The sequence below is a fragment of the Bombina bombina genome, chromosome 4 (genome assembly GCF_027579735.1).
Source record: "Bombina bombina isolate aBomBom1 chromosome 4, aBomBom1.pri, whole genome shotgun sequence".
Lineage (NCBI taxonomy): Eukaryota > Metazoa > Chordata > Amphibia > Anura > Bombinatoridae > Bombina > Bombina bombina.
This window is the reverse complement of record NC_069502.1, coordinates 44,721,679-44,747,435: the sequence shown is the minus strand read 5'-3', so window position 1 is coordinate 44,747,435 and position 25,757 is coordinate 44,721,679. Positions and strand designations below refer to the sequence as shown.

The 25,757-nt window shown below is 38.3% G+C and overlaps 1 protein-coding gene across 2 annotated transcripts in view; it reads right to left on the bottom strand.

Annotated features, from left to right (window-relative positions):
* Positions 1 to 25,757, bottom strand: part of LOC128655882 (uncharacterized) — a 169,430-nt gene that overhangs the window by 113,468 nt on the left and 30,205 nt on the right. For both annotated transcript variants that reach the window (XM_053709470.1, XM_053709471.1), the window contains exons 4-5: positions 13,729 to 13,764; positions 12,292 to 12,327 (exon numbers count right to left, since the gene is read on the bottom strand). In XM_053709470.1, coding sequence (XP_053565445.1) covers positions 12,292 to 12,327; positions 13,729 to 13,764 — 72 coding nt within the window. The remainder of the gene's footprint in view (positions 1 to 12,291; positions 12,328 to 13,728; positions 13,765 to 25,757) is intronic.

The window sequence follows — 25,757 nt, the reverse complement described above, 5'->3', positions numbered from 1 at the left end:
CCTGGGGTTTACGACAGAGGACGGCAGGAGACTGAAGTGTTTATTGCTAATATTATACAACCAGTGCATTATACTACTGATTCATATGACAATGTTAATTCATCCTTAATAGTGCAGGCTAGTAACACACCAGGAAATCTACCCGGCGATCCGACATACTGCTCCGCTGTCTATTGAGACTTGACACGGGGGCAGCAGCCTCCTGGGGAAGAGCTTGTGGATCCTCCTAAACACTCTACTAAGCCTGAACGTGAGCTGAAAACAGCATACATAGAGGATAATAATTACTGACCTTCATTTTATAACATCTCTCGATATAACGAACACTCAAGCATGGAGCCTCAGACACCATTAGCTGCTCTTTACATGCAAGTCAAGAACCCTTCTTGGTGTTATACTTCACCATGTTAATTTGCTGTTTAGAATTGTCCCTTGTCCTGTCATTATTGATGCTTTGTCTTTAGCATAAAGGACACATTCTCACCTTTAGAAAGGGCTGATTTGAATCAATATGACATTCCTAGCTATTTATCAGGTTACAAGTTATTTCAACTGTTAGAAAACAAATTAGAATGGATCACATTTTATTTAATTGTTGCTAATCACGTTTTCTACTGATGGCCCTGTTTACCGGTTAATTTTGTGTTACCTTCTAATACATGCTTTATTCCTTTAGTGTTCAATAATATCTTATAACAGGCTGCGTTACAGCTTTATAATGCCCTAAGGATATAGGGGGATCTGATATTCATGGGACGCAGAGGCAAGATAACCCTAGAATTTACAGTCATCCCCATGGAAAATGCGATAAGCAGGGCTACATTAACATATATCTACATTAATCCCATATATACATGCTATGTCCATTTATTGGGCCACAAATATTTCCAAATAACGTGTTCTTGCTTGGCGGCTACCATCCAAAGATGCATGAGAAAATTCAGATTACTATATAATCAAAATGCCAGTATATAATCCATGATACAGGAGATGACCTGTTTACTACTTCATAGTAGCAAGTATGACTGGAGAATCTATCTCTACACTTTATTATTTAAAGGGACATTGCACACTAGATTTTTCTTTGGATAAATGTTTTGTAGATGATCCATGTATATAGCCCATCTGGGAATGTTTTTATAAAAATGTATAGTTTTGCTTATTTTTTTAAAAACATTGTGCTGATTTTCAGACTCCTAACCAAGCCCCACAGCATCAGATGTATACATGTGTTTACAGACTCCTGCTGGCTCCTGTTTATGTAATCTGTCTTTTCATATGCAGGGAAAGGAGGGGGGAGAGATGGGGAGTGTCTGCTCTTTTTGTTTACTCTGCCCCTTTCAGTGGGTGTCCCAGACTACCTCATCAACAGTGCTAAATTGGGAGCTCCTAAGTAAGTTTTTAAAAGGTTTTTATAATGGATTTTTAGATCAGTATCTGTGCATATTATTCTTTATAGTAGTGTCTATTACACACAGTTATATAAAAATTGGTGTATACTGTCCCTTTAAGTTTCAAGCAATACCCTACATAATATAATTACATTTAACTATAACCTTTGTCTTTCAGCTGTTTATTTGAATGTTACTTTTAGATGACCTAGTCCTATTAGCAAGCATTTCCATGTTACAGCCACTAGGTGGCCACATTAGCACATCAGACTGAGTAAAGAAACTCCTATTATGTGCAAAACCTCTCCTTAATCAAGAGACAATACTTTCTATAAATTAACTACTGTGGATTTTTGGTCACCTTTCTTTGCAAGTTATAAATTATATATATATAAAGCAGCACCTTTTATTTTATTAATGTCCAGTTCTGTCTTTTGCATCTTTATTCTTTACACACTTATTATAACATAGCTCTACATTTATTTATGATGCAGTTCTGTTAACAACATATAATTCCAATTTCATAACTATATAGGACCATAAAAGACCCAAGGGTGGTCTTATTTGTAGATCAGAGGAATGAAAATGAGGACTGAATAATTTGAATTCCTTATTTTGCTTTTCAGGCACTTGTAATTCTGTTGTAAGTTTATGTTGATATAATACCTGTATGCCTTGTATTTTCCTGTATGTCTTTAAAGGGCCGCTGTAAGCAAAAACTATGCATGTAACCAACTAACTATCCTAAACAAGCATTTTCTCAATATCATCTTATAATGAGACCATATCGCCAAATTCTTCTTTCAAAATGTTGGTTCTTTCCAAACCCATCCTTAACTTCTGTCCAATCTGGGCTGACAACCCAGGTTGGAATAAGACACCTAAAATTTGCTCTGCGCATGCGCAAGGTCACCGAAAATGTCACTCCCTGGATGATAGTAGACCCGCTTCATAATGCAACTTCACTCCTTCATAATGCGCATGGCCGATTTCTACGATTTTATGCACATGCGTAATAGGACTGATTAGTTAATGAGATGCATAAACTCGCAATATGATAGATAGTTTAATTACAACATGTAGTGTTGAAAATTGTGGGCTCAAATTTGTGACGTCATTGGACAAAAATAAATATGCATTTTATAACGTTATAAAGCTTTGTTTTATAAAAATTAAAGGTCAGTACATTTTAATTGAAGCTTCTTACTTATTATAAGCGTTTTGTTTGTATTGAAAAACGGAAAAGTTAGTAATCCTTTAATAAAATAAATAAATAAAAAATACTTTACACCTTAAAGGGACAGTCAACCCAAAATGTATCCTAAATTATTCCTATAAAGTAGCAAACGCTTATTATTGCCAACTATAGCTCAAATTTTTAATATATCTCATTTACAAGTAATAGTACTTACTTTTTGCGCCTCTGTGGGTTTAAAATGTCCGCCTGCCCCTCCCCTATTCTGTAATCAGTATCGTCATCAAAGGTGTGATTGCAGTTACTTTTCGATTTTACACGTTCCTGTGTTTTTTTGCGCATGCGCAATGCGCCAATATTATGGACAGTGATGCTTGCTTGGATAGCGTCTCATAATGAATATTCTGACAGCTTTTCAAGACTAATAATCACACTATCCTTTTATCGTGATTTAGAAACTAGGCAAAAGCTTTGAAATGAGAGGAGGGTTGCTGACTTGTTAGTTGCCTCTCTGTGCCTCCTCCCCTGAAACGATGCATTCCTTTATCATACAACAGAAGCTACTTCTTGCTGCCGCGTCTCCCACCACAGACAGGCATAGAAGACTTACAGCTGTACCCAAATTTCACTCTCTATACGTGCAGACCATCTAACTCCATAGTCCGTGCCGTGCTAACAACAAGAAATAAATTCAGCTGTGTGTTGATATTACAGACACACAAGCTACTCACACAACCATAAACCAGGGGCATAGCAGAGCTGTTTATGGGATACAGCTGGGGCTTCACTATCAGTGTATGACTTAGGACTATACAGACAGTGGAGAGACCTGTAGGCATATAAATAAAGGCCGGCTCATAGATTAAGAGCACGTGCAGAGGCCGGGTGGAGGTATTTAGGGTCACTAAAAACTCTGGCATATTTGCTAAGTAATATCAGCCAGCAACACTCACACTCACCCCCCTGTAACAGGGCAGCTGAACAAAGCGGAATATCTATATAACGCCCCCTCCACAAACCCATCCATATAAGGGGGTATAACAGGGATAGTCAATAATAATACCCTAGATAGAGGACCCCCCAAATATTCCTAATACTAGTCATGCCAGGCCGCAGAATGAATAAAACTGAAGCACAAAGCAAAACTAAGCCAATTCAGCAGTACTTAAAGACACAAGAGCCAGTCAATAACACCCAAAAGATGGAATCTGCAAAACACATAGAACCATCAGATCTACAACAAATTCCCTCCACTTCAAGCAAATCCCAAATCCTGACCAAGGAGGACATTAACTCCTTATGCACAAAGGAAGATATAAAATAAATTATTGGGAAGGTCAAAAGCTGGTATTGTGAATTAAAAAAGGACATATCAAATGTAACCAATAGAGTATCGGCTCTGGAAGAATACCACAATACCAAAAGTAATGATGTACAACATACAGTGGGGAAAAAAAGTATTTAGTCAGCCACCAATTGTGCAAGTTCTCCCACTTAAGAAGATGAGAGGCCTGTAACTTTCATCATAGGTATACCTCAACTATGAGAGACAAAATGTGGAAACAAATCCAGACAGACAATTACATTGTCTGATTTGGAAAGAATTTATTTGTATATTATGGTGGAAAATAAGTATTTGGTCAATATCAAAAGTTCATCAATACTTTGTTATATATCCTTTGTTGGCAATGACAGAGGTCAAACGTTTTCTGTAAGTCTTCACAAGGTTGTCACAAACTGTTGCTGGTATGTTTGCCCATTCCTGCATGCAGATCTCCTCTAGAGCAGTGATGTTTTGGGGCTGTCGCTGGGCAACACAGACTTTCAACTCCCTCCAAAGGTTTTCTATGGGGTTGAGATCTGGAGACTGGCTAGGCCACTCCAGGACCTTGAAATGCTTCTTACGAAGCTACTCCTTCGTTGCCAGGGTGGTGTGTTTGGGATCATTGTCATGCTGAAAGACCCAGCTACGTTTCATCTTCAATGCCCTTGCTGATGGAAGGAGGTTTGCACTAAAAATCTCATGATACATGGCCCCATTCATTCTTTCATGTACACGGATCAGTCGTCCTGTTCCCTTTGCAGAGAAACAGCACCATGCTTGCCACCCCCATGCTTCACAGTAGATATGGTGTTCTTTGGTTGCAACTCAGCATTCTCTCTCCTCCAAACACGACGAGTTGTGTTTCTACCAAACAGTTCTACTTTGGTTTCATCTGACCATATGACATTCTCCCAATCCGCTTCTGGATCATCCAAATGCTCTCTAGCATACTTCAGATGGGCCCGGACATGTACTGGCTTAAGCAGGGGGACACGTCTGGCACTGCAGGATCTGAGTCCCTGGCGGCGTAGTGTGTTACTGATTGATGGTAGCCTTTGTTACGTTGGTCCCAGCTCTCTGCAGATCATTCACTAGGTCCCCCGTGTGGTTCTGGGATGTTTGCTCACCGTTCTTGTGATCATTTTGACCCCACGGGGTGAGATCTTGCGTGGAGCCCCAGATCGAGGGAGATTATCAGTGGTCTTGTATGTCTTCCATTTTCTAATTATTGCTCCCACAATTGATTTCTTCACACCAAGCTGCTTGCCTATTGCAGATTCAGTCTTCCCAGCCTGGTGCAGGTCTACAATTTTGTTTCTGGTGCCCCTCGACAGCTCTTTGGTCTTCACCATAGTGGAGTTTGGAGTGTGACTGTTTGAGGTTGTGGACAGGTAATGAGTGGAGGACAGAGGAGCCTCTTAAAGAAGAAGATACAGGTCTGTGAGAGCCAGAAATCTTACTTGTTTGTAGGTGACCAAATACTTATTTTCCACCATAATATGCAAATAAATTCTTTCAAAATCAGACAATGTGATTGTCTGGATTTGTTTCCACATTTTGTCTCTCATAGTTGAGGTATACCTATGATGAAAATTACAGGCCTCTCTCATCTTCTTAAGTGGGAGAACTTGCACAATTAGTGGTTGACTAAATACTTTTTTGCTCCACTGTATCTCAAAAATGGTATACGACCAGCAAGAAACAATACACCATTTATTGGAAAAAGTTGAGGACCTAGACAACAGGGGCAGGCGTAATAATTTTGTATATGCGGTGTCCCTGAGTCAGTACAACCATCTGCAATTGAAGGCTGCTTGCAAGACCTGTTCTGAACAATTAAAGGTGCTAATAGCTCCCCAGACATAAAAATGGAAAGGGCCCATAGAGCGCTAAGAGCAAAGCTACCACCGAAGGCCCCTCCCAGAGACATAATTTTAAAACTGCTCAACTATAAGGATAAAGAGGAAATTCTTCGCCATGCAAGGCAAAAACGGAAGATTACACATGCTGGCAATCACATACAGGTTTTTGCAGACTTAAAGGGACAGTCTACACCAGAATTGTTATTGTTTAAAAAGATAGATAATCCCTTTATTACCCATTCCCTAGTTTTGCATACCCAACACAGTTATATAAATACACTTTTTACCTCTGCGATTACCTTGTATCTAAACCTCTGCAAACTGCCCCCTTATTTCAGTTCTTTTGACAGACATCCATTTTAACCAATCAGAGCTGGCTCCACGTGCATGAGCGCAGTGTTATCTATATGACACACATGAACTAACACCCTCTAGTGGTGAAAAACTGTAAAAATGCCCTGAGAGAAGAGGAGCCTTCAAGGGTTTAGAAATTTGCATATGAACCTCCTAGGTTTAGCTTTCAACTAAGAATACCAAGAGAAAAAGCAAAATTGGTGATAAAAGTAAATTGGAAAATTATTTAAAATGACATTCTCTATCTGAATCATGAAAGTTTATTTTGGATTAGACTGTCCCTTTAGGCCCCACAACATTGCAGAAGAGGAGAGACCTACACTTTATTACATCAGTCCTCAGGGACCAGTACATACCATATAGGTGGGGCTTCCCAGTAAGCATCATAGCAACCAAAGGGGGCACCACTGCTATATTCAAATGCCTGGATGATCTACCTAATTTTAATGAGGCGTTATAAATTAACATACCAGATCCAGAGGAAAGACAGCACAACATGATGGAAAAACGACCAGCAAGCAACAGACTGAGAGCCTTGCAGAAGGGGAACACGAGGCCTTATGCCCCATCAGACTCTCATGAAACGGACCCTATAGACAAATAATCCTGTATAGAAGACAAGCAGGACTGATTTTCTAACCGTCACGAAAAGGCTAAAGGTCGTATGATGTTTTATTCTTACAGTAACTTTAATATAGGTCTGGGGGTGGGGATACTACCCTTATAATAGCATTTATTGTTACTGAAATTGTATTTGTCTACTGTTAGCTATATAAATATAGTGATAAGACTTTCTATCTTTACCGACTTAGACAAGTCATAGTTGTTATTAAGAAACTCAGGAGATTCACATTTCAATATTGTTAGCACTTTTCTTAATTTTGATTGAAACACTACAGTACTTTGTAAATTGTTGGCATCTCTAGTTTGTTGCTTTGTGATTCACATACACATTTACCACCAACCATTACGTACATCACCTTAACCAGTAATACCACGTAGGATGGCACCTAACACACATGCGCTTACTGTTACCACAGTAAATGTGAAGGGATTAAATAGTCCAGAAAAGAGATCTATGGTCTTCAGGAAACACACTTTAAGAAAGGTAGAGAACCAAAATTAAAGTCATAAATAAAGAACCGCTTACTTGGCCTCAGACATTTCCAAAAAAGGGGGAGTGGGTATTCTGCTCTAAAATTCCTTACAATTTCAGGCCACATACATAGAAAGAGACAAAAATGGGAGATACTTAATCATAGTGCGTCTCGTATTTAATAAGCCAGTGACATTCACAAATATATACTTACCAAACAAAGATCCACACCTATACCTTTAGAACTATATTCCAGTCACTACTAGTACACGCTAAATAAACAATATTTATTGGTGGGGACTTTAACCTGCTGCTACACCCTACTGTTGATACCTCAACTGGGACCTCCAGTACACCCAGAAAAGTGATTAAGACAGTAAATACTTATATCCAACTGATGAGACGTCATGATATATGGAGAACAATCAACCCTAACACCAAAGATTACACATTCTACTCAGATCTGCACAACACATTCACGAGAATAGATCACATCCTTACAGATCAAACAGGACTATCTATGATTACAGACGCCAAGATTCTACAGATCCCATGGTCAGACCATGCACCCCTGCAATGCGCGGTTGAGTGGCCAGAGATGCCACACAGACCGTATATTTGGAGACTAGACGAATACATGCTAGAACACACACTAATTAATGGGGCAGTAGAAAAAACATTGGGAAATTATTTCAAGGAAATCAACAAAGAGGAGACAGCTCCATCCACTATATGGGAAGCCCGCAAGTGTGTAGTGAGAGGGGAGTTTATAGCACACAATGCTAGGGAAAAGAGGGAGAAAAGACAATATTGGATGCAGGGAGAAGCAACACAAACAAGACCCACAGTCCGCCACTATATTAAGCTCACTAACAAAAATTAGGCAATCTCTAAAAAAAATCTCACAAAAGAATACCAACTTAAATCTGCACTACTAAAACAGAAATATTTTGACGTACAGGATAAGGCGGGTGCCTCATTAGCAAAGGCTCTTAGGAGACGGCAGCTTAATATATATGTACACTCCATCTCGGATGCGCAAGGAAGCACACATAGGGACAGCAAGAATATAGCAGAGGTATTTCGGCAATACTACACAACACTTTATAACATACAGGATACAGCCGCTTCACACTCTATAGAGGCATATTTAGCAGACCTAGACCTCCCCACATTAGAGAAGGAGGAAGCAGACAACTTAGACTCCCATATCACAATAGATTAAATTAAAAAACCAATACAGTCTATGCCGAGCGAGAAGAGCCTGGGACTGGACAGATTCAGTATGAAGTACATAGACACCTAGTAACACTCTTAGCAAACTTGTTCAACTTGTTCACACATACAAAAGGCTTTACGGAGAACATGCTAGAAGCCCATATAACCCGTACTACCGAAACCGGAAAGCAACCGGACAGGCCCGAACATTTTCGCCCAATCTCACTCCTGAACTCGGACATGAAAATCTTTGCCAAAATTCTAGCAAATAGAATTAATCAATACTTACCCAAACTGATTAACACAGACCAGGTGGGATTTGGTCCGGGAAGAGAGGCGCGGGACAATACATTAAAAGCCCTTCAAATCATATCTTATGTCAAAACTAATAAAATACCAGCGGTAATAGTCTCCACAGATGCCGAAAAAGCATTTTTTAGCGACACTAAACCAGCTAATATCGGATTGCCCCTTAAATAGACAAAACTTGAAACTTAAGTATTTAGGCATATATCTTGCACCAGATCCAAAAGTCGTATTTCAGCCAACTATAAAAAATGTGACGAAAATCTGGTGGCAGATCTTTCTAGTTGGAAGAACAAATCTATCTCATGGATAGGTAGAATAAATGTAATAAAGATAAATATCCTCCCTAGAATATTATACCTTTTACAGACAACCCCAATACACTTACCACTTCACTACCTAAACTGGATACAGTCACTAATGGAACAATTTATATAGCAGGGAATCAAACCACGAATTGTGAAGCAGACAATGTACTTGCCTAGAGAAAGAGGGCGGCTGGGAGTACCCAACGTACACACATATAAAATAGCTATAACATTACACAAGCTGATAGATTGGTGTATAAATAACACACAAAAACAATGGGCCAAACTTGACATACACTAGGACTAAGTAAGGCCGGAATAGCAGCATGGATTTCTAATAAACACATTTTTCGCAACCTGGGACAAATTGACAAACATTTCCACAAATATATCTAGTGCATTCTCCCCAATGACACCCATTTGTAACAACACCATACTACCTTGGAACTATAAAGACACACAGTCCGGAAGCCACATCAAAAACAGAATAGCAATATTTTACCAGGATAGAAAACTCAGGACATTAGCGGACATTAAGGAAAATCACCCTGACATAAACATGAACTGGTACTCATATATGCAAGCGGCAATTAACTAGACGGTTAACTCCTTTTGAGAATTTGTGTCACCAGGACAATACTCCTAGACATGCAATATCCATATTATACAAACTACTAATATCAGAAGATGAACAACAGCTCCCAACATACACTAGAGCTTGGGAAACAGAGCTGGGAACCAATATAGCCCCTAAGGATTGGCACAGAGCCTTCCTAGCCACGAAAAAATCTTCAATATCCACAAGGGTTTTAGAGACAAATTACAAATTCTTTACAAGGTGGTACCTCACTCCCAGCAGGCTACACAAGATTTATAAGACGGCGAGCAATATGTGTTGGAGAGGGTGCGGAGAAGTGGGGAATCCCATACACATATGGTGGAGATGCAACAAACTAGATACATTTTGGGTGGAAGTACTTAAACAAAATGTCAGATATAACAGGGAAGCAACTACCCAATGACCCTAATTCTCTTCTTTATGTCAATTCCCAAGCTCAATAACGATATAGCAAAAACACTTCTGATATTGTTGATCAATGGTGCTAAAACCTTAATCCCAAAATACTGGAAAACAAATACAATGCCCACAGTGTAGGAATGGAGGGCACAAGTAGAAAATCTATTGCAGTTAGAAAGATATCACCACCTAAGATCAGGCACCATAGGGACCCATGAACTAATGGTAGACATGTGGAAGCAGTACACTCCCAACACACGATGCATAGGCATCCGAACCACAAGTACATAAAGGCACACAATCCTTTACAACACGCAGAACATACAGACATTATGCATTTATGAGAGACAATGTCTAATGGTATACAAGTGATGGAGGTGGGTAATTTTGCAGGATTGCAACTCAAGAACACCCTATCATGGACTCCCAAAAGGACAGATATAACACCCGAGACTCTGATGTTGTTGGGTGCCTACAGATGTGTAATCTACTTTACTTTGAACTCAATACTGGAATTAGTTGAACGTACTGATTATGTGTTGCGTTCGAGCATGAAATGTTTTGTTAATATTTTGTTTGACAACAAATACAGAAACTTTTGAAACTTAAAAAAAAAACAAAAAAAAACAAAACGGTTACAACAGAGATGAATAGACAGGACCTCTTACATCCTAAAAAACAGGCAACAGATAATCAGTCATCAAACAAGTTTTGGGGGAATAACCTGTTATTCATAACCAACTACTCTGAACAATATAATCAAATTTGTAATATAATCAAACAACATTTTTCGATCCTTAAAGCGGATGATGACCTAGCTGACCTTACATTAAAAGGTTGCAGATTTGCCTACAAATGTAATTAGACAATAGGGAACAAGGTTGCCCGCACTAAACTACAGTCCACTAAGCCACAAGAATCTTCCTGGTTAACTTCAAAAGGCATGTACAAATAGCATTACAGTAATTGTGTAGCCTGTGAGAAGGATGAAATAGGAGAGTGGTTTAAATCCTCCTCCACTGGACAAATCTACCAAAAAAAAAAAAAATTGTGTCTAAATTGTAGATCCACTTTTGTCGTCTATCTGATAACCTGTTCTGAATGTGACAAACAATATGTAGGACTCACCACGCGTGAGGTCAGATCCAGAATTAGGGAACATTTGTCTAGTATCAGAATAGGTTCAGCCAGCACAACGCTAGTTCAACACTTCACACATACACAAAATAAAAGTGCAGACACAAAATAAAAGTGCAGACACATTCAAATGGAAAGCTATTGAGACGGTCGTGTCTCCCCTAGGGGTGGAGATAGAGAAAGATTACTGGCCAAACAGGAGGTATTTTGGATATTTAAATTGCAAACTAGATGGCCAAAAAGTCTGAACTCGGATTATAACCTGATCAATTTTTGGTGAAAGTAACATGAGAATTAAGGCATCTACAATATCCAATTTACATACAATACCAAATTCAAACAAATTCCAACTGTATCTTCATTGTGTATGGCCTACATTCTGTATCAAGGTTAACCCTCCAATATATGTATATATGTATAGATTGACAGCTAGGCAAGCTCATATGGATGATTTAGTTTCCAAATATTGCACATATATAAAGTATACTCAATGGGCTGCACTGAATGGCAATTAACCTGATCTAGCATATAATAGTAGTATTATTATTTATACTAGAAATATAGGAAAAAAATGTGACTTGATCATCCAATTTATATTTAAATGCTATGTTATAAGGTAACAGTGTTCACTCCTTTCTTAAGAATATTGTTCACTCCAGGTCATTGGTTTTGATTTCTTATTATTTTTCTTTATCTCTCTGTTTAAATATATTTTTGCACTATTACTAAGTAAGGAGCAGTCCTTTATAGCTATGCAATTAGATATCTAGAGATAGGGCTTGTATAGGTCTATAGAAATAACATGTAATAATAATATACTTTAAATGAATTGAATTTTGTATTGACCAATAGGAGGAGGTCTATACCTTTAAATGAAGTGAGTTGTTTTAAATGGTTAACAGCTTTTGACTACGGCTTTAAGCCGAAACGCATCAGCTGTGTTTGCTGACCCCTCCATTATTTGTATCCACTGTGTGCTTTGGATGTTTTAAAGATTTTTACAATAAAGCATTGAAGATTTTATGGATTTTGGAACTGGTGCTCCTGTTTATTTGTTTTTTGAAGAGAAGGGTTAACCTTACCTTTTATATTTGTCCCATTAGGTGAATTATTCACAACTGCAACAAACAAAAGAGAATTATTTAGGTTTTCTAATACATCCATATCTCCCACAACAAATCTACCAACATCTGCCTTAAGTCTAAATATCCTTCTTTACTTCCTCTCGCTCAATTATGTAAATTCTACAATTCACTGTTAAAGTCTGTGAGAATTAGAGGAATCATTTCATAAGTGATCCACCCCATTGCCAGCTGTTCTGCTATCATATAGGTAAACTACATTTACTGGTTTACTCTGGTAGATCACTTGTTACAGGATCAAAGTATCAACCAAATAAGCCTGACATGATCTGCAGAACAAAATACCGTTTTATATTGGGGTACCTTGCATTCCGATTGGCTGAAAATAGGAATAGTAGTAGTGGTGATATGGGGAGACAGCGGATTAGGGGTTAATAGCTGTATTTAGTGTTGGCGATGTGGGGGGATGGCTGATTAGGGGTTATTATACTAAGGGATTATGTTAGGGCATTAAGTTTTTAAACAACTTTCTTTTCTCCATAGACTTCAATGGGGAAGGCGTTAATGCGATCACCATTTCGCAATTGCAGGGTTTTTTTCCAACACTTTTTCTCCATTGATCTCTATGGGAGAAAATGTGCACAAGAAAGCCAAGTCGAAACTTTTTTTTTTGGTGCGGTATGGGGCTTACACCACCATAACGCACAACAAAAGAATGCTTTTTTGTAACTTATAATGGCTGCGCTATAGAAATAGCCGTACTGCCCCATTTCGCGTTCGTGTGTATGCTACGGCTATACCGCACCACTTGTAATCTTGCTCAATATGTATTTAAAAATATTGCAGCTAAAGTTGTAAAAATGGAAAGTGAATTTGCCTGTGATATAATTTCCTGTTATGAACTGTATGATACTACAGTATTTCTTCTTCTTCTCCACACAGCTCACTATTTTCCTACGCTCCCTGACCAGCTATATTACATCTATAGAGCAACCTACTCATCTACCAGGCACCACAGGCAGTGGCAGCAGTAGTTGTGCACAGTATATTATGTGCACCATAGAACAGTTGTTTTTTGTCTTACTTTAGCAGATATAAGGCAATATGATAGGGAATCAGGGGTTAACGTCTGCTAAACCCTGGCCTGTACATTTAAAGTGACAAATATTGTACTTTGTTTTCTGACTACAGTGTCACGTTAAACTTACAGGCCAGTGTTTACCAGACGTTGACCCCTGATCCCCTTTATATAGTGGCACTAGATAAGCAATCCACTGATCATAGTGTGTAGATACAATTTTTCAGCTAATACATAGGAGTTATTTGCTTTAGTTGGACCATGTTTGTTATAAAGTTTAAAAAAAATAATCTATTGGTGCAGCTAGCAAAGATCAAATCAATATTAATCAGTTGGATGAGGAGAAGGGTTAGCCTTACCATTTGTATCAGTTGCATTAGATGAAAGTTTCCAAACTGCAACAAAACAAAGCAGAATTATTTAGGTTTTCTACAACCTCCATATCTCCCACAACAAATCTACCAACATCTGTCTTGGGTATCAATATCCTACTTTACTTCCCCTTGCTCATCTATGTATTAAGTACTTTCTACTTTAAGTTTTAAACAATGGTTTATAGAATTTTACATTTGAAGGGAGTGAGTGAGAGTTCCAGACAGACAGCATGAGGTAATAAGTAGGAAGAGTTTATTAGAAGAAAGACAAGATGTTTGCAGGTAGAGGAATGGAGTTGTAGTTGGCAAATATATCAGTAAAACATCTTTATTTGCACAAGCTGAGTGTTAACCACATTATTGTTACCATCAACATAATATAATATCATGTGGTTTTGCTTGTACACTAATATTTTTCATTGCAACATTCTTTCCACCTGAAATGTACCATCATTTTAACATTCTGTTTGTTTAAATGTAAATATATTAATGAAAAAGTGGAAATGTAATCAAATAAATTGTGATTTACATATCTTGCATTTAGTCCCAATGTGGCATTCGCCAGCACTCATGATGACACATAAAGTTCATTTAAGAGGGATTAAACCAGGAAACCCAGAACCTCAAAACTCTGCCTATTCCTCTTTCAGTAGGAACCAACCCTCATCCCTCTACAGTTTAGCTTAAAAGTCTAAGGACAACATAGAACAGGTATCAGGAGACACCTACATTGAAAGTGGAGCCAAGACATGAAAATCAGAATAAGTTTCTGTCAATTTCAACTTATCTTGTCTCCATTGAGTAGAATTTACCGGTGAAGACCGTAAGAAGAGAGGAAGACTAATAAACCAAATACAAAAATAAATTTCTGACAGACCATATCAACAAAACCCAAATCTTACATTAAAATGCCAGTTGTATAATGTAAATTATTATTCAAGCATAATGTCATATGATGCCACAAGTCAGTTTGTAATTTTTTTGCCTTACTAGATCTGCCCAGGCCAACTGCAAGTGCTATTACTGTGATGTAGAAGTATCTAGAAGCGACAACGGCCTAGCCACAAAGCAATAAGCCACTTAAACTGACAGAACGGGAATTCAGGTGCCAAAGATAAAATCATCATAAAAATCATCTGTTGCATCAACCACTACAGAGTTCCAAAATGTTGGGAGTGTTATAAAATGGGTTTCCATGGCTAAGCAGCTGTAATGCAGCAATGACAAGGATTGGCAGGAGTGGTGTAAAGCACACTGGCACTGGACCCTGAAGCAGTGTAAAAGTCTGATAAAAGAATCTGGGTGTGACAGATGCCAGGATAATGCTACCTACCAGAATGCCTTGGAGGGATAATGGTCTGTTGCTGATTTTTGTGGTTTGGGCTAGGTCCCTTAGTTCCAGTGAAAGGTCATTTCAATGCTACAGGATACAAAGACATTTTAAACAATTGGGTGCTTCCAACTTTGTGGGTAAGGCCCTTTCCTGCTCCAGCAAGACTGTGCCCCTGTGCACAAAGCAAGGGCCATGAAGACATGGTTTGATGAGTTTGGTGTGGAGGAACAGGTGGCCTTCAGAGAACCTTGATCTCAACTGCTATTTGTGAGCCAGATTTTCTTGTTCAACATCAGTGTCTGATCTCACAAATGTTCTTTTAGCTAAATGGGAACAAAGTCTCAAAGATACACTGACAAATCTTTTTGAAAGAGTGGTGGCTCTTATAGCCGCAAAAGGGGAGCTAACTCCATATTAATGCACATAGTATTGGAACGGTATGTTTAACAAACTCATATAGATGTCGTGCTCAGGTGTACACATATTTTTGGCTATACAGTGTGCTTGTATATTTATATTACATTGTTTTTCTCATTGTAACATTTTATTGTCTTAAAAAAAAAAAAAAAGAAATTACAAATGGAAAGAAAAACTCAGTGGAACAATTTAAGTGTGTAACAGGAATATGACAGATCCAGTTAGAGAAACAGCGACTTCACTGCCTAGACTAGAGCATACTGCTGAAGTATGCCTGAGACAACTTTAGGAATGACAGCTTTGGCCAATGACAATACTGTCAAAATAGTCTGTTTTTTTATATCTCATTGCCATACATCCAGAAAACTTTGTACCCACCTCAATACAGTGTCATCAGGTGTTCAGCCAATCAGAAGCCATACTTCCCACCCCCACTGAGAAGAAGAAAAAAGCTGGGGAATATTTAAAATGGACAAATGCAGAGGTAGCAGAACCCATGAAAGAGGACTTTATGAAACAGAAGGGATCGATTCGGGGCTAGATTACAAGTGGAGCAGTATGTTGTGCTTCCACTAGAGTGATAACTCCGCTAGAATAAAGATTTTTCCACTAGTCGGGTTGCACTCTTATGAGTTGAAAGTATCAAAGTAGCAAAAATCCGAACTTACTATATCACGTACGGGTTCAAATATTCCCCCATAGAAGTCAATTGAGAGAAAAAAAAAGTGGAAAAAAATCCTAACAGTATTTTCGCGCAAACACCATCACATATTCTCATTAGCACTAACCAGACATGAAATAATGAATATTATTCCAATGTTCTTTATCACAAACTTTTAGAATCGTGCTGCTGTTCCTCCGCCCGTCTATTTTCCTAGACTTTTTTATTTAGTCACTTTCTTCAATCTTCCAATCAGAACCTGGACCAGCTGGTGTCCTTGGAAGAAACACACACACACCCCTTACTCGTATAGCGCATGCACTAGATATTTGATGCGTATTCAAAATCTGCCCTGGGTTCTGATTGGAAGATTGAAGAAAGTGACTAAAAAAAAAAAAAAAGTCTAAGAAAATAGACGGGTGCAGGAACAGCAGAACGATTCTAACAGTTTGTGATATATTATTTTTTTAATGCACACATATTACATTGAACTTATGTATGAAAGTGCCATTAATTTGGAAAGATAGTTAACACACAGCGTAGCTTTTAAACAAAGTTTACCATCACTTTAACGGCAAAGGGCTCCAATACATCTCTATATGTGTGTACATATGTATTTATGTTTTTATATGTGTATACATGTCTAAATACATATAAATACATAAACACATACATATATATATATATATATATATATATATATAAATACATAAACACATACATATACACACAATATATATATACATATATATATATATATATATATATATATATATATACACACACTCAGTAAATAAGCACTCACTGGTCTTCAGCCATCAGAATATAGTGAATATTATTTATTTAAGTGACATTTCAGGACAAAACACAGTCCCTTCTTCTGACAAACAATCCTTGCAAATGACAAACTTTTATAAGCCTGTATACCCTCCCCCACAATCAAGCCAATCATGGCTGTCCAGGTGCCAAAACCAAGTGATAAATAAAACAGTGTTCTTATACTATGTAAACATATCCTAAATATCTGTGTTAACTTGCTTCAAAAATGCCTACTGGCAATCTATTAATGTGTATAAATACATCTATCCCATGGCTTCTGGGTGATCTAAACAAAATAGAGTTTAAACAAATATAAGACGAAAATTACATAAATAAAGCACAATCGGCTCCCCTTCTCAGATAGAGCCTTCCCAAAGATCCGCTTAACCAATCGCCACCTTAGCAAGGCCACACACCCCTCACTCATGTCCAATCATATGTGCAAGTGTTTTGTTATTAACCACCATGCAGAGTTACGCCCCCTAACCCGTTTGTTTATATCACATCATCATGTGTGAGGGGCAGCTCATTATGCTCTTTTAGGCATCTTACTACTATATCTCCCTATTCTTATAATATTAGAGCGATCCTCATCTCTTCTAAGCCCTCATGAGTGTAACTCACGTTAACCCCTCCCGGGGGGCATGACTATTAGCTGTGCTGACAGAGAGCCCAACAAACACCATTTGCATTGGTTTAAATATGCAGAGGTACTGCTTCACAAATATCTTACTCATATCACTGTCCCTCTATCCTTGATTAAAGCACTACGCAAACCTGCGTGAATCCCAGTAGCCGCTCTGTGCTACCTAATCACAACATGTGGGCTTAGCTCGGCTGTCAAATGGCCAGCCAATCACTAACCGTCCACTCCTAGGAAATGCTCAGGATCCACTGTTTGTATGTCGATATTGGTACCGCCCCATGTGGGCATGACCTGAACACGCACCAGCTCCTGTCAATATAGAAAAACCACCACGTATACACTCCTAGGCCTCTAGTTATCAAGCTCCATAAGGAGCTTGATGGCCCCTGTTTCTGGCGAGTCTTCAGACTCGCCAGAAACAGCAGTTATGAAGCAGCGGTCACAAAGACCGCTGCTCCATAACCTGTCCGTCTGCTCTGAGCAGGCGGACAGACATCACCGGAAATCAACCCGATCGAGTACGATTGGGTTGATTGACACCCCCCTGCTGGCGGCCTATTGGCCACGAGTCTGCAGGGGGCGGCGTTGCACCAGCAGCTCTTGTGAGCTGCTGGTGCAATGCTGAATACGGCAAGCGTATTGCTCGCTGTATTCAGCGAGGTCTGTCGGACCTGATCCGCACTGCTGGATCAGTTCGTTTGTTTGAAAGTATACATTTTGTGTGTGCTGGTTTAGGGTCCCAGGAAGGGGGAGACCTTGATGTGGTCCTGGGCTTGATCCTTTGGCACCAAATGTAACTGACTTCCCCCAGTTTTGCTTTTAAACATTACTGAGTATCTGAGTCAAATAGAGCAATACAAAATATGCACTCTCTGGATTTATAACACAGCACTCTTTATTATGTTGTGACGTTTCGGGGCATTCACCCCTTCCTCATCTGAGAGTCTCTCTCTCTCTCATCTTTAGACATGTTTATGTATGTATCTCTATGTTAAAGCCCTTTGATGGCATTTTTCTCTAAACCTGAGCTAAGAATATAATACAAAAAGGTATAAAATATAAAAATAAATAAGAGTTTAATATCAGCAGAAGTTTGTGTAGCACAAAGATCCAAGGCTAGATTTGCGGATATCCACAGGTACTTACAGAGACATGAATCTCTAAAATAAAAAGTTTAAATTATATGTAGGGAAAATAACAACAAAAATTGTAATATACTCATTTATTTTGACTGCTTTCCTGCAATTAAATCAAAACAATTGTGAGCTTTCAACTGCCACAGAGAGGCTGGACTTCAACCAATAGGTTTCTAAAATTGGCACTAACATTCTACAAAGTAAAATTAGTTATACAAAATTGAACATGAGGTCCCTTACCTATGCACCCTAGGGGCAAAATTACATATATGGCGCAGGCTTCAACGCAACTGCTGAAACACGCGCGACCCATAATTTCACCTTGCACATCGGGGTATCACATATACGGCGCTGGCAGTTCATAAAGTGCAGTAAGTCGGATAAACTAGCGATGTCCAGAAATGTGCGTAAAAACAAATTTCGGGAGTCTCAAGTGACTTACGGCACTTTAAAAACTGCCGGCACCTAAGAAAATAAAAAAAAATATATATAAAATCTCCCGTAAAAGTCTAACACGCCTCCCAAAAATAAGCCCGACGCGTAAAACCCCTGGGCAAGATTGCATATGCGGCGCAAGCTTCAGCTTAACTGCTGAAACCCGCGCCTCCCGTAATTTAACCTTGCACATCGGGGTATCACATTTATGGCGCCAGCAGTTCATAAAGTGCCGTAAGTCGGATAAACTAGCAATGTCCAGAAATGTGCGTAAATACAAATTTCTGGAGTCGCCAGTGACTTACGGCACTTAAGAGATTGCCGGCGCCTAAGAAAAGAAAAAAAAATTAAATCTCCAGTAAAAAAAGTCTAACTCGCGTCCCAAAAATAAACCTGACACGTAAAACCCCTATATCCGCTATCCCCCCACATCACAACTAAAAATAAAATGTATTAACCCCTTAACCGCGAACCCCCCACAACACAATATGCCTTATTATACTATTAACCCCTAATCCGCCATTCACCCACATCGCGATCTACCTAGTAAAAGTTTTAATCTCTAAATCCGCCAACCCCAACATCGCAAACTACGTAATATATTAACCCCTAATCCGCCATTAACCCACATCGCAAAGTACCTATTAAAACTATTAACCTTTAATCCGCCATTAACCCACATCGCAACAAACCTTATAAATCTATTAACCCCTAATCCGCCAAACCCCCACAATGCAAATAACTAATTTAATTACTAAGTCCCCTAACCTAACACCCACTAAATTAACCCCAAATAACATAAAATAAAATACTAAATTATAATTAAAATTAAATTAGAAAAATAAACCTAAGATTAAATTAAAATAAATAAATCTAAAATTATCCAAAATAAAAAAATTAAACCTAATCCCTATGAAAATAAAAAGCCCCCCCAAAAAAATAAAAATACCCCCTAATCTAAAGGGCTTTTTGTAGGGCATTGCCCTAAGTTAAACAGCTCTTTTGCATTCAAAAAGTCCCCCCTAACAGTAAAACCCACCACCCACCAAACACCCCAAAATAAATAAACCTAACACTAAAAAAAAAAATAATAACTACCCATTGCCCGTAAAGGGGCATTTGTATGGGCATTGCCCTTAAAAGGGCATTCTTCAAATTCAAATCAGCCAATAGGATGAGAGCTACTGAAATCCTATTAGCTGTTCAAATGGGGGTTTGTTTGTTTTTAAGGGCAATGCCCATACAAATGCCCCTTTAGGGGCAATGGGTAGTTTAGGAATTTTTAGTGCTAGGTTTTTTTTTTATTTTGGGGGGTTTATTGGGTGTTGGGTTTTACTTTTAGAGGGGGGACTTAGTATTCTTAAGGTAAAAGAGCTGTTTAACTTAGGGCAATGCCCTACAAAAGGCCCTTTTAAGGGCTATTGGTAGTTTAGTTTATATTAGGGGGTGTTTTTATTTTGGGGTGGCTTTTTTATTTTCATAGGGATTAGGTTTAATTTTTTTATTTTTGATAATTTGGTTTGTTATTTTATGTAATGTTACACTTTTATTTTTTGTAATCTTAGATTAATTTTATTGTATTTATTTTTTTATTTTTAAATAATGTTAGCTTTATTATTTTAATTGTAACTTAGTATTTTTTAATTTAGGTAATTGGGATTAATTTAGGGGGTGTTAGGTTAGGGGGCTTAGTAATTTAATAAGTTATTTCCGTTGTGTGGGTTTGGCAGATTATAGGTTAATAGTTTTATTGGTTTATTGTGATGTGGGTTAATGGCGGATTAGGGGTTAATAGTTTTATTGCGATGTGGGTTAATGGCGTATTATGGGTTAAAGGGACACTGAACACAAATTGTTTCTTTCGTGATTCAGATAGAGCATGCATTTTTAAGCAACTTTCTAATTTACTCCTATTATAAATTTTTCTTTGTTCTCTTGCTATCTTTAGTTGAAAAAGAAGGCATCTAAGCTTTTTTTCTTGTTTCAGACACTCTGGACAGCACTTTTTTATTGGTCGATGAATTTATCCACCTATCAGCAAGGACAACCCAGGTTGTTCACCAAAAATGGGCCGGCATATAAACTTACATTCTTGCATTTCAAATAAAGATACCAAGAGAATAAAGAAAATTTGATAATGGGAGTAAATTAGAAAGTTGCTTAAAATGTCATGCTCTATCTGAATCTCGAAAGAAAAAATTTGGGTTCAGTGTCCCTTTAATACATTTATTAGATTTATTGCGATGTGGGTTAACGGCGGAATAGGGGTTAATATACTTTATTAGTTATTGCGGTGGGGTTGGCGGTTGACAAGTAGATATTGCACATGTGTTAGGTGTTAGTTAATATTTTCAGGCAGTTACGAGGGTTACAGTGCTCACATTTTCAGTGTAAGGCTTGCTGCATTTATCTGTGGCGCCGTATATGTGATACCAAAACTGCATAAAAAAACGGCGTTACTGGCTTTTGCGGGCGCCGCCACACATGTAATATTGCCCTAGATCTTTAGTCTTTAAAAGGGACTGTCTAGTCCCAATTAAACGTTCATGATTCAGACAGGGCATGTAATTTTAAACAACTTTCTAATTTACTTTTATCATCAAATTTCCTTTGTTCTCTTGGTATTCTTAGTTCAAAGCAAACCCTAGGTAGGCTTATATGCTTATTTCTAAGACCTCGAAGGCGGCCTCTTATCTGAATGCATTTGACATTTTTTCACAGATAGAGGGAATTAGTTCATGTGTTTCATATAGATAACATTGTACTCATGCACATGCAGTTATTTAAGAGTCAGCACTAATTGCCTAAAATGCAAATCTGTCAAAAGATTGATTCTGAGATAAGGAGGAAGTCTGCAGAAGCTTAGATACAAAGTAATTACAGAGGTAAAAAATAGATTTCTATAACAGTGTTGGTTTTGCAAAACTGGGGAATGGTAAATAAAGTGATTATCTATCGGCTAGATTACGAGTTTTGCATTATGAGGGGTGCGGTACTAACTTGCACTTTATTCTCACCGCTCACTTTCCACCACGCTAGTATTACAGGTTTTTATAAACCCGGCGTTAAAAGGCAAGTGAGCATAGAGCAAAATACCAATACCAGCGCTGCTTAAGTCAGCAGTGAGATGGTTGTACGTGCTCGTGCACGATTTCCCCATAGACATCAATGGGGAAAGCCGGCTGAGAAAAGGTCTAACACGTGCAAAAAAGCAGCGTAAATCTCAGTAACGCAGCCCCATTGATTCCTATGGGGAAACTAAAGTTATGTTTACACCTAACACCCTAACATGAACCCCGAGTCTAAACACCCCTAATCTTACACTTATTAACCCCTAATCTTCCGCTCCGGACATTGCCGCCACCTACATTATACTTATGAACCCCTAATCTGCTGCCCCCAACATCGCCGACACCTACATTATACTTATTAACCCCTAATCTGCCGCCCCCAACGTCGCCGCCACTATAATAAACATATTAACCCCTAAACCGCCGTACTCCCTCATTGCAAAAACTAGTTAAATATTATTAACCCCTAATCTGCCACCCCTAACATCGCCGCCACCTACCTACATTTATTAACCCCTAATCTGCCGCCCCAACGTTGCCGCCACTATATTATATTTATTAACCCCTAAACCTAAGTCTAACCCTAACACCCCCTAACTTAAATATAATTAAAATAAATCTAAATAAAACCTACAATTATTACCTAAATTATTCCTAGTTAAAACTAAATACTTACCTGTAAAATAAACCCTAAGCTAGCTACAATATAACTAATAGTTACATTGTATCTAGCTTAGGTTTTATTTTTATTTTACAGGCAAATTTGTATTTATTTTAACTAGGTAGAATAGTTACTAAATGGTTATTAACTATTTAATAACTACCTAGCTAAAATAAAGACAAATTTACCTGTAAAATAAAACCTAATCTAAGTTACACTAACACCTAACACTACACTACAATTAAATACAATTAACTAAATTCAATAAAATTAGCTAAATTACAAAAAAACACTAAATTACAGAAAATAAACAAATTACAATATCTGTAAACTAATTACACCTAATCTAATAGCCCTATCAAAATAAAAAAAGCCCACCCAAAATAATAAAAACCCCTAGCCTAAACTAAACTACCAATAGCCCTTAAAAGGGCCTTTTGCGGGGCATTGCCCCAAAGAAATCAGCTCTTTTACTTGTAAAAAAAAATGCAAACAAACCCCCCAGCAGTAAAACCCACCACCCACACAACCAACACCCCAAATAAAACCCTAACTAAAAAACCCTAAGCTCCCCATTGCCCTGAAAAAGGCATTTGGATGGGCATTGCCCTTAAAAGAGTATTTAGCTCTATTGCTGCCCAAAGCCCTAACCTAAAAATAAAACCCACCCAATACACCCTTAAAAAATCCTAACACTAACCCCCTGAAGATCCACTTACAGTTTTGAAGATCCGACATCCATCCTCAACGAAGCCGGGAGAAGTCCTCATCGAAGCGTCAAGAAGTCTTCATCCAGACGGCATCTTCTATCTTCATCCATCCGGCGCGGAGCGGGTCCATCTTCAAGACATCTGGAGACGCGGAGCATCCTCTTCCAACGACGACTACCCGACGAATGAAGGTACCTTTAAGTGACGTCATCCAAGATGGTGTCCCTTAGATTCCGATTGGCTGATAGAATTCTATCAGCCAATCCGAATTTGCATCAGCCAATAGGATTGAACTTCAATCCTACTGTCTGATCCAATCAGCCAATAGGATTGAGCTTGCATTCTATTGGCTGTTCCAATCAGCCAATGGAATGCGAGCTCAATCCTATTGGATGATTGGATCAGCCAATAGGATTAAAGTCCAATCCTATTGGCTGATTGCATCAGCCAATAGGATGTTTTCAACCTTAATTCGGATTGGCTGATAGAATTCTATCAGCCAATCGGAATCTAAGGGACGCCATCTTGGATGACGTCACTTAAAGGTACCTTCATTCGTCGGGTAGTCGTCGTTGGAAGAGGATGCTCCGCGTCAGATGTCTTGATGATGGACCCGCTCCGGATGGATGAAGATAGAAGATGCCGTCTGGATGAAGACTTCTGCCTGTCTGGAGGACCGGATGAAGACTTCTCCCGGCTTTGTTGAGGACTTCTTGCCGTTTCGATGAGGACTTCTCCCGGCTTCGTTGAGGATGGATGTTGTATCTTCAAAACTGTAAGTGGATCTTCAGGGGGTTAGTGTTAGGTTTTTTTAAGGCTGTATTGGGTGGGTTTTATTTTTAGGTTAGGGCTTTGGGGAGCAATAAAGCTAAATGCCCATCCAAATGCCCTTTTCAGGGCAATGGGGATCTTAGGTTTTTTTAGTTAGGGTTTTATTTGGGGGGTTGGTTGTGTGGGTGGTGGGTTTTACTGTTGGGGGGGGGTGTTTGAAAAAAAAATTACAGGTAAAAGAGCTGATTTCTTTGAGGGCAATGCCCAGCAAAGGGCCCTTTTAAGGGCTATTAGTAGTTTAGGCTAGGGGTTTTTATTATTTTGGGTGTGCTTTTTTTATTTTGATAGGGCTATTAGATTAGGTGTAATTAGTTTAAAGATCTTGTAATATGTTTTTTATTTTCTGTAATTTAGTGTTTTTTTGTAATTTAGCTAATTTTATTGAATTTAGTTAATTGTATTTAATTTAGGGAATTTATTTAATTGTAGTGTAACTTAGGTTAGGTTTTATTTTACAGGTAAATTTGTATTTATTTTAGCTAGGTAGTTATTAAATAGTTAATAACTATTTAGTAACTATTCTACCTAGTTAAAATAAATACAATCTTGCCTGTAAAATAAAAATAAACCCTAAGCTAGCTACAATGTAACTATTAGTTATATTGTAGCTAGCTTAGGGTTTATTTTACAGGTAAGTATTTAGTTTTAACTAGGAATAATTTAGGTAATTGTAGTAGTAATTGTAGGTTTTATTTAGATTTATTATAAGTATATTTAAGTTAGGGGGTGTTAGGGTTAGACTTAGGTTTAGGGGTTAATAAATATAATATAGTGGCGGCGACGTTGGGGGCGGCAGATTAGGGGTTAATAAATGTAGGTAGGTGGCGGCAATGTTAGTGACAGATTAGGGGTTAATAATATTTAACTAATGTTTGCGAGGCGGGAATGCGGCGGTTTATGGGTTAATATGTTTATTATAGTGGTGGCGATGTCGGGAGCGGCAGATTAGGGGTTTATATTTTTATTATAGTGTTTGCGATGTGGGAGGGCCTCAGTTTAGGGGTTAATAGGTAGTTTATGGGTGTTAGTGTACTTTTTAGCACTTTAGTTATGAGTTTTATGCTACAGCTTTGTAGAGTAAAACTCATAACTACTGACTTTAAAATACAGTACAAATCTTGCGGGATAGGGTGTACCGCTCACTTTTTGCCTCCCAGGACAAGCTCGTAATACGGGCACTATTGAAGTCCCATTGAAAATAGTCTATACGCAAATTGCGTAAGTTGCTTTGCGGTAAGGCCAGAAAAGTGTGCGGTGCCCCTAAATCTGCAAGACTCGTAATACCAGCGGTAGT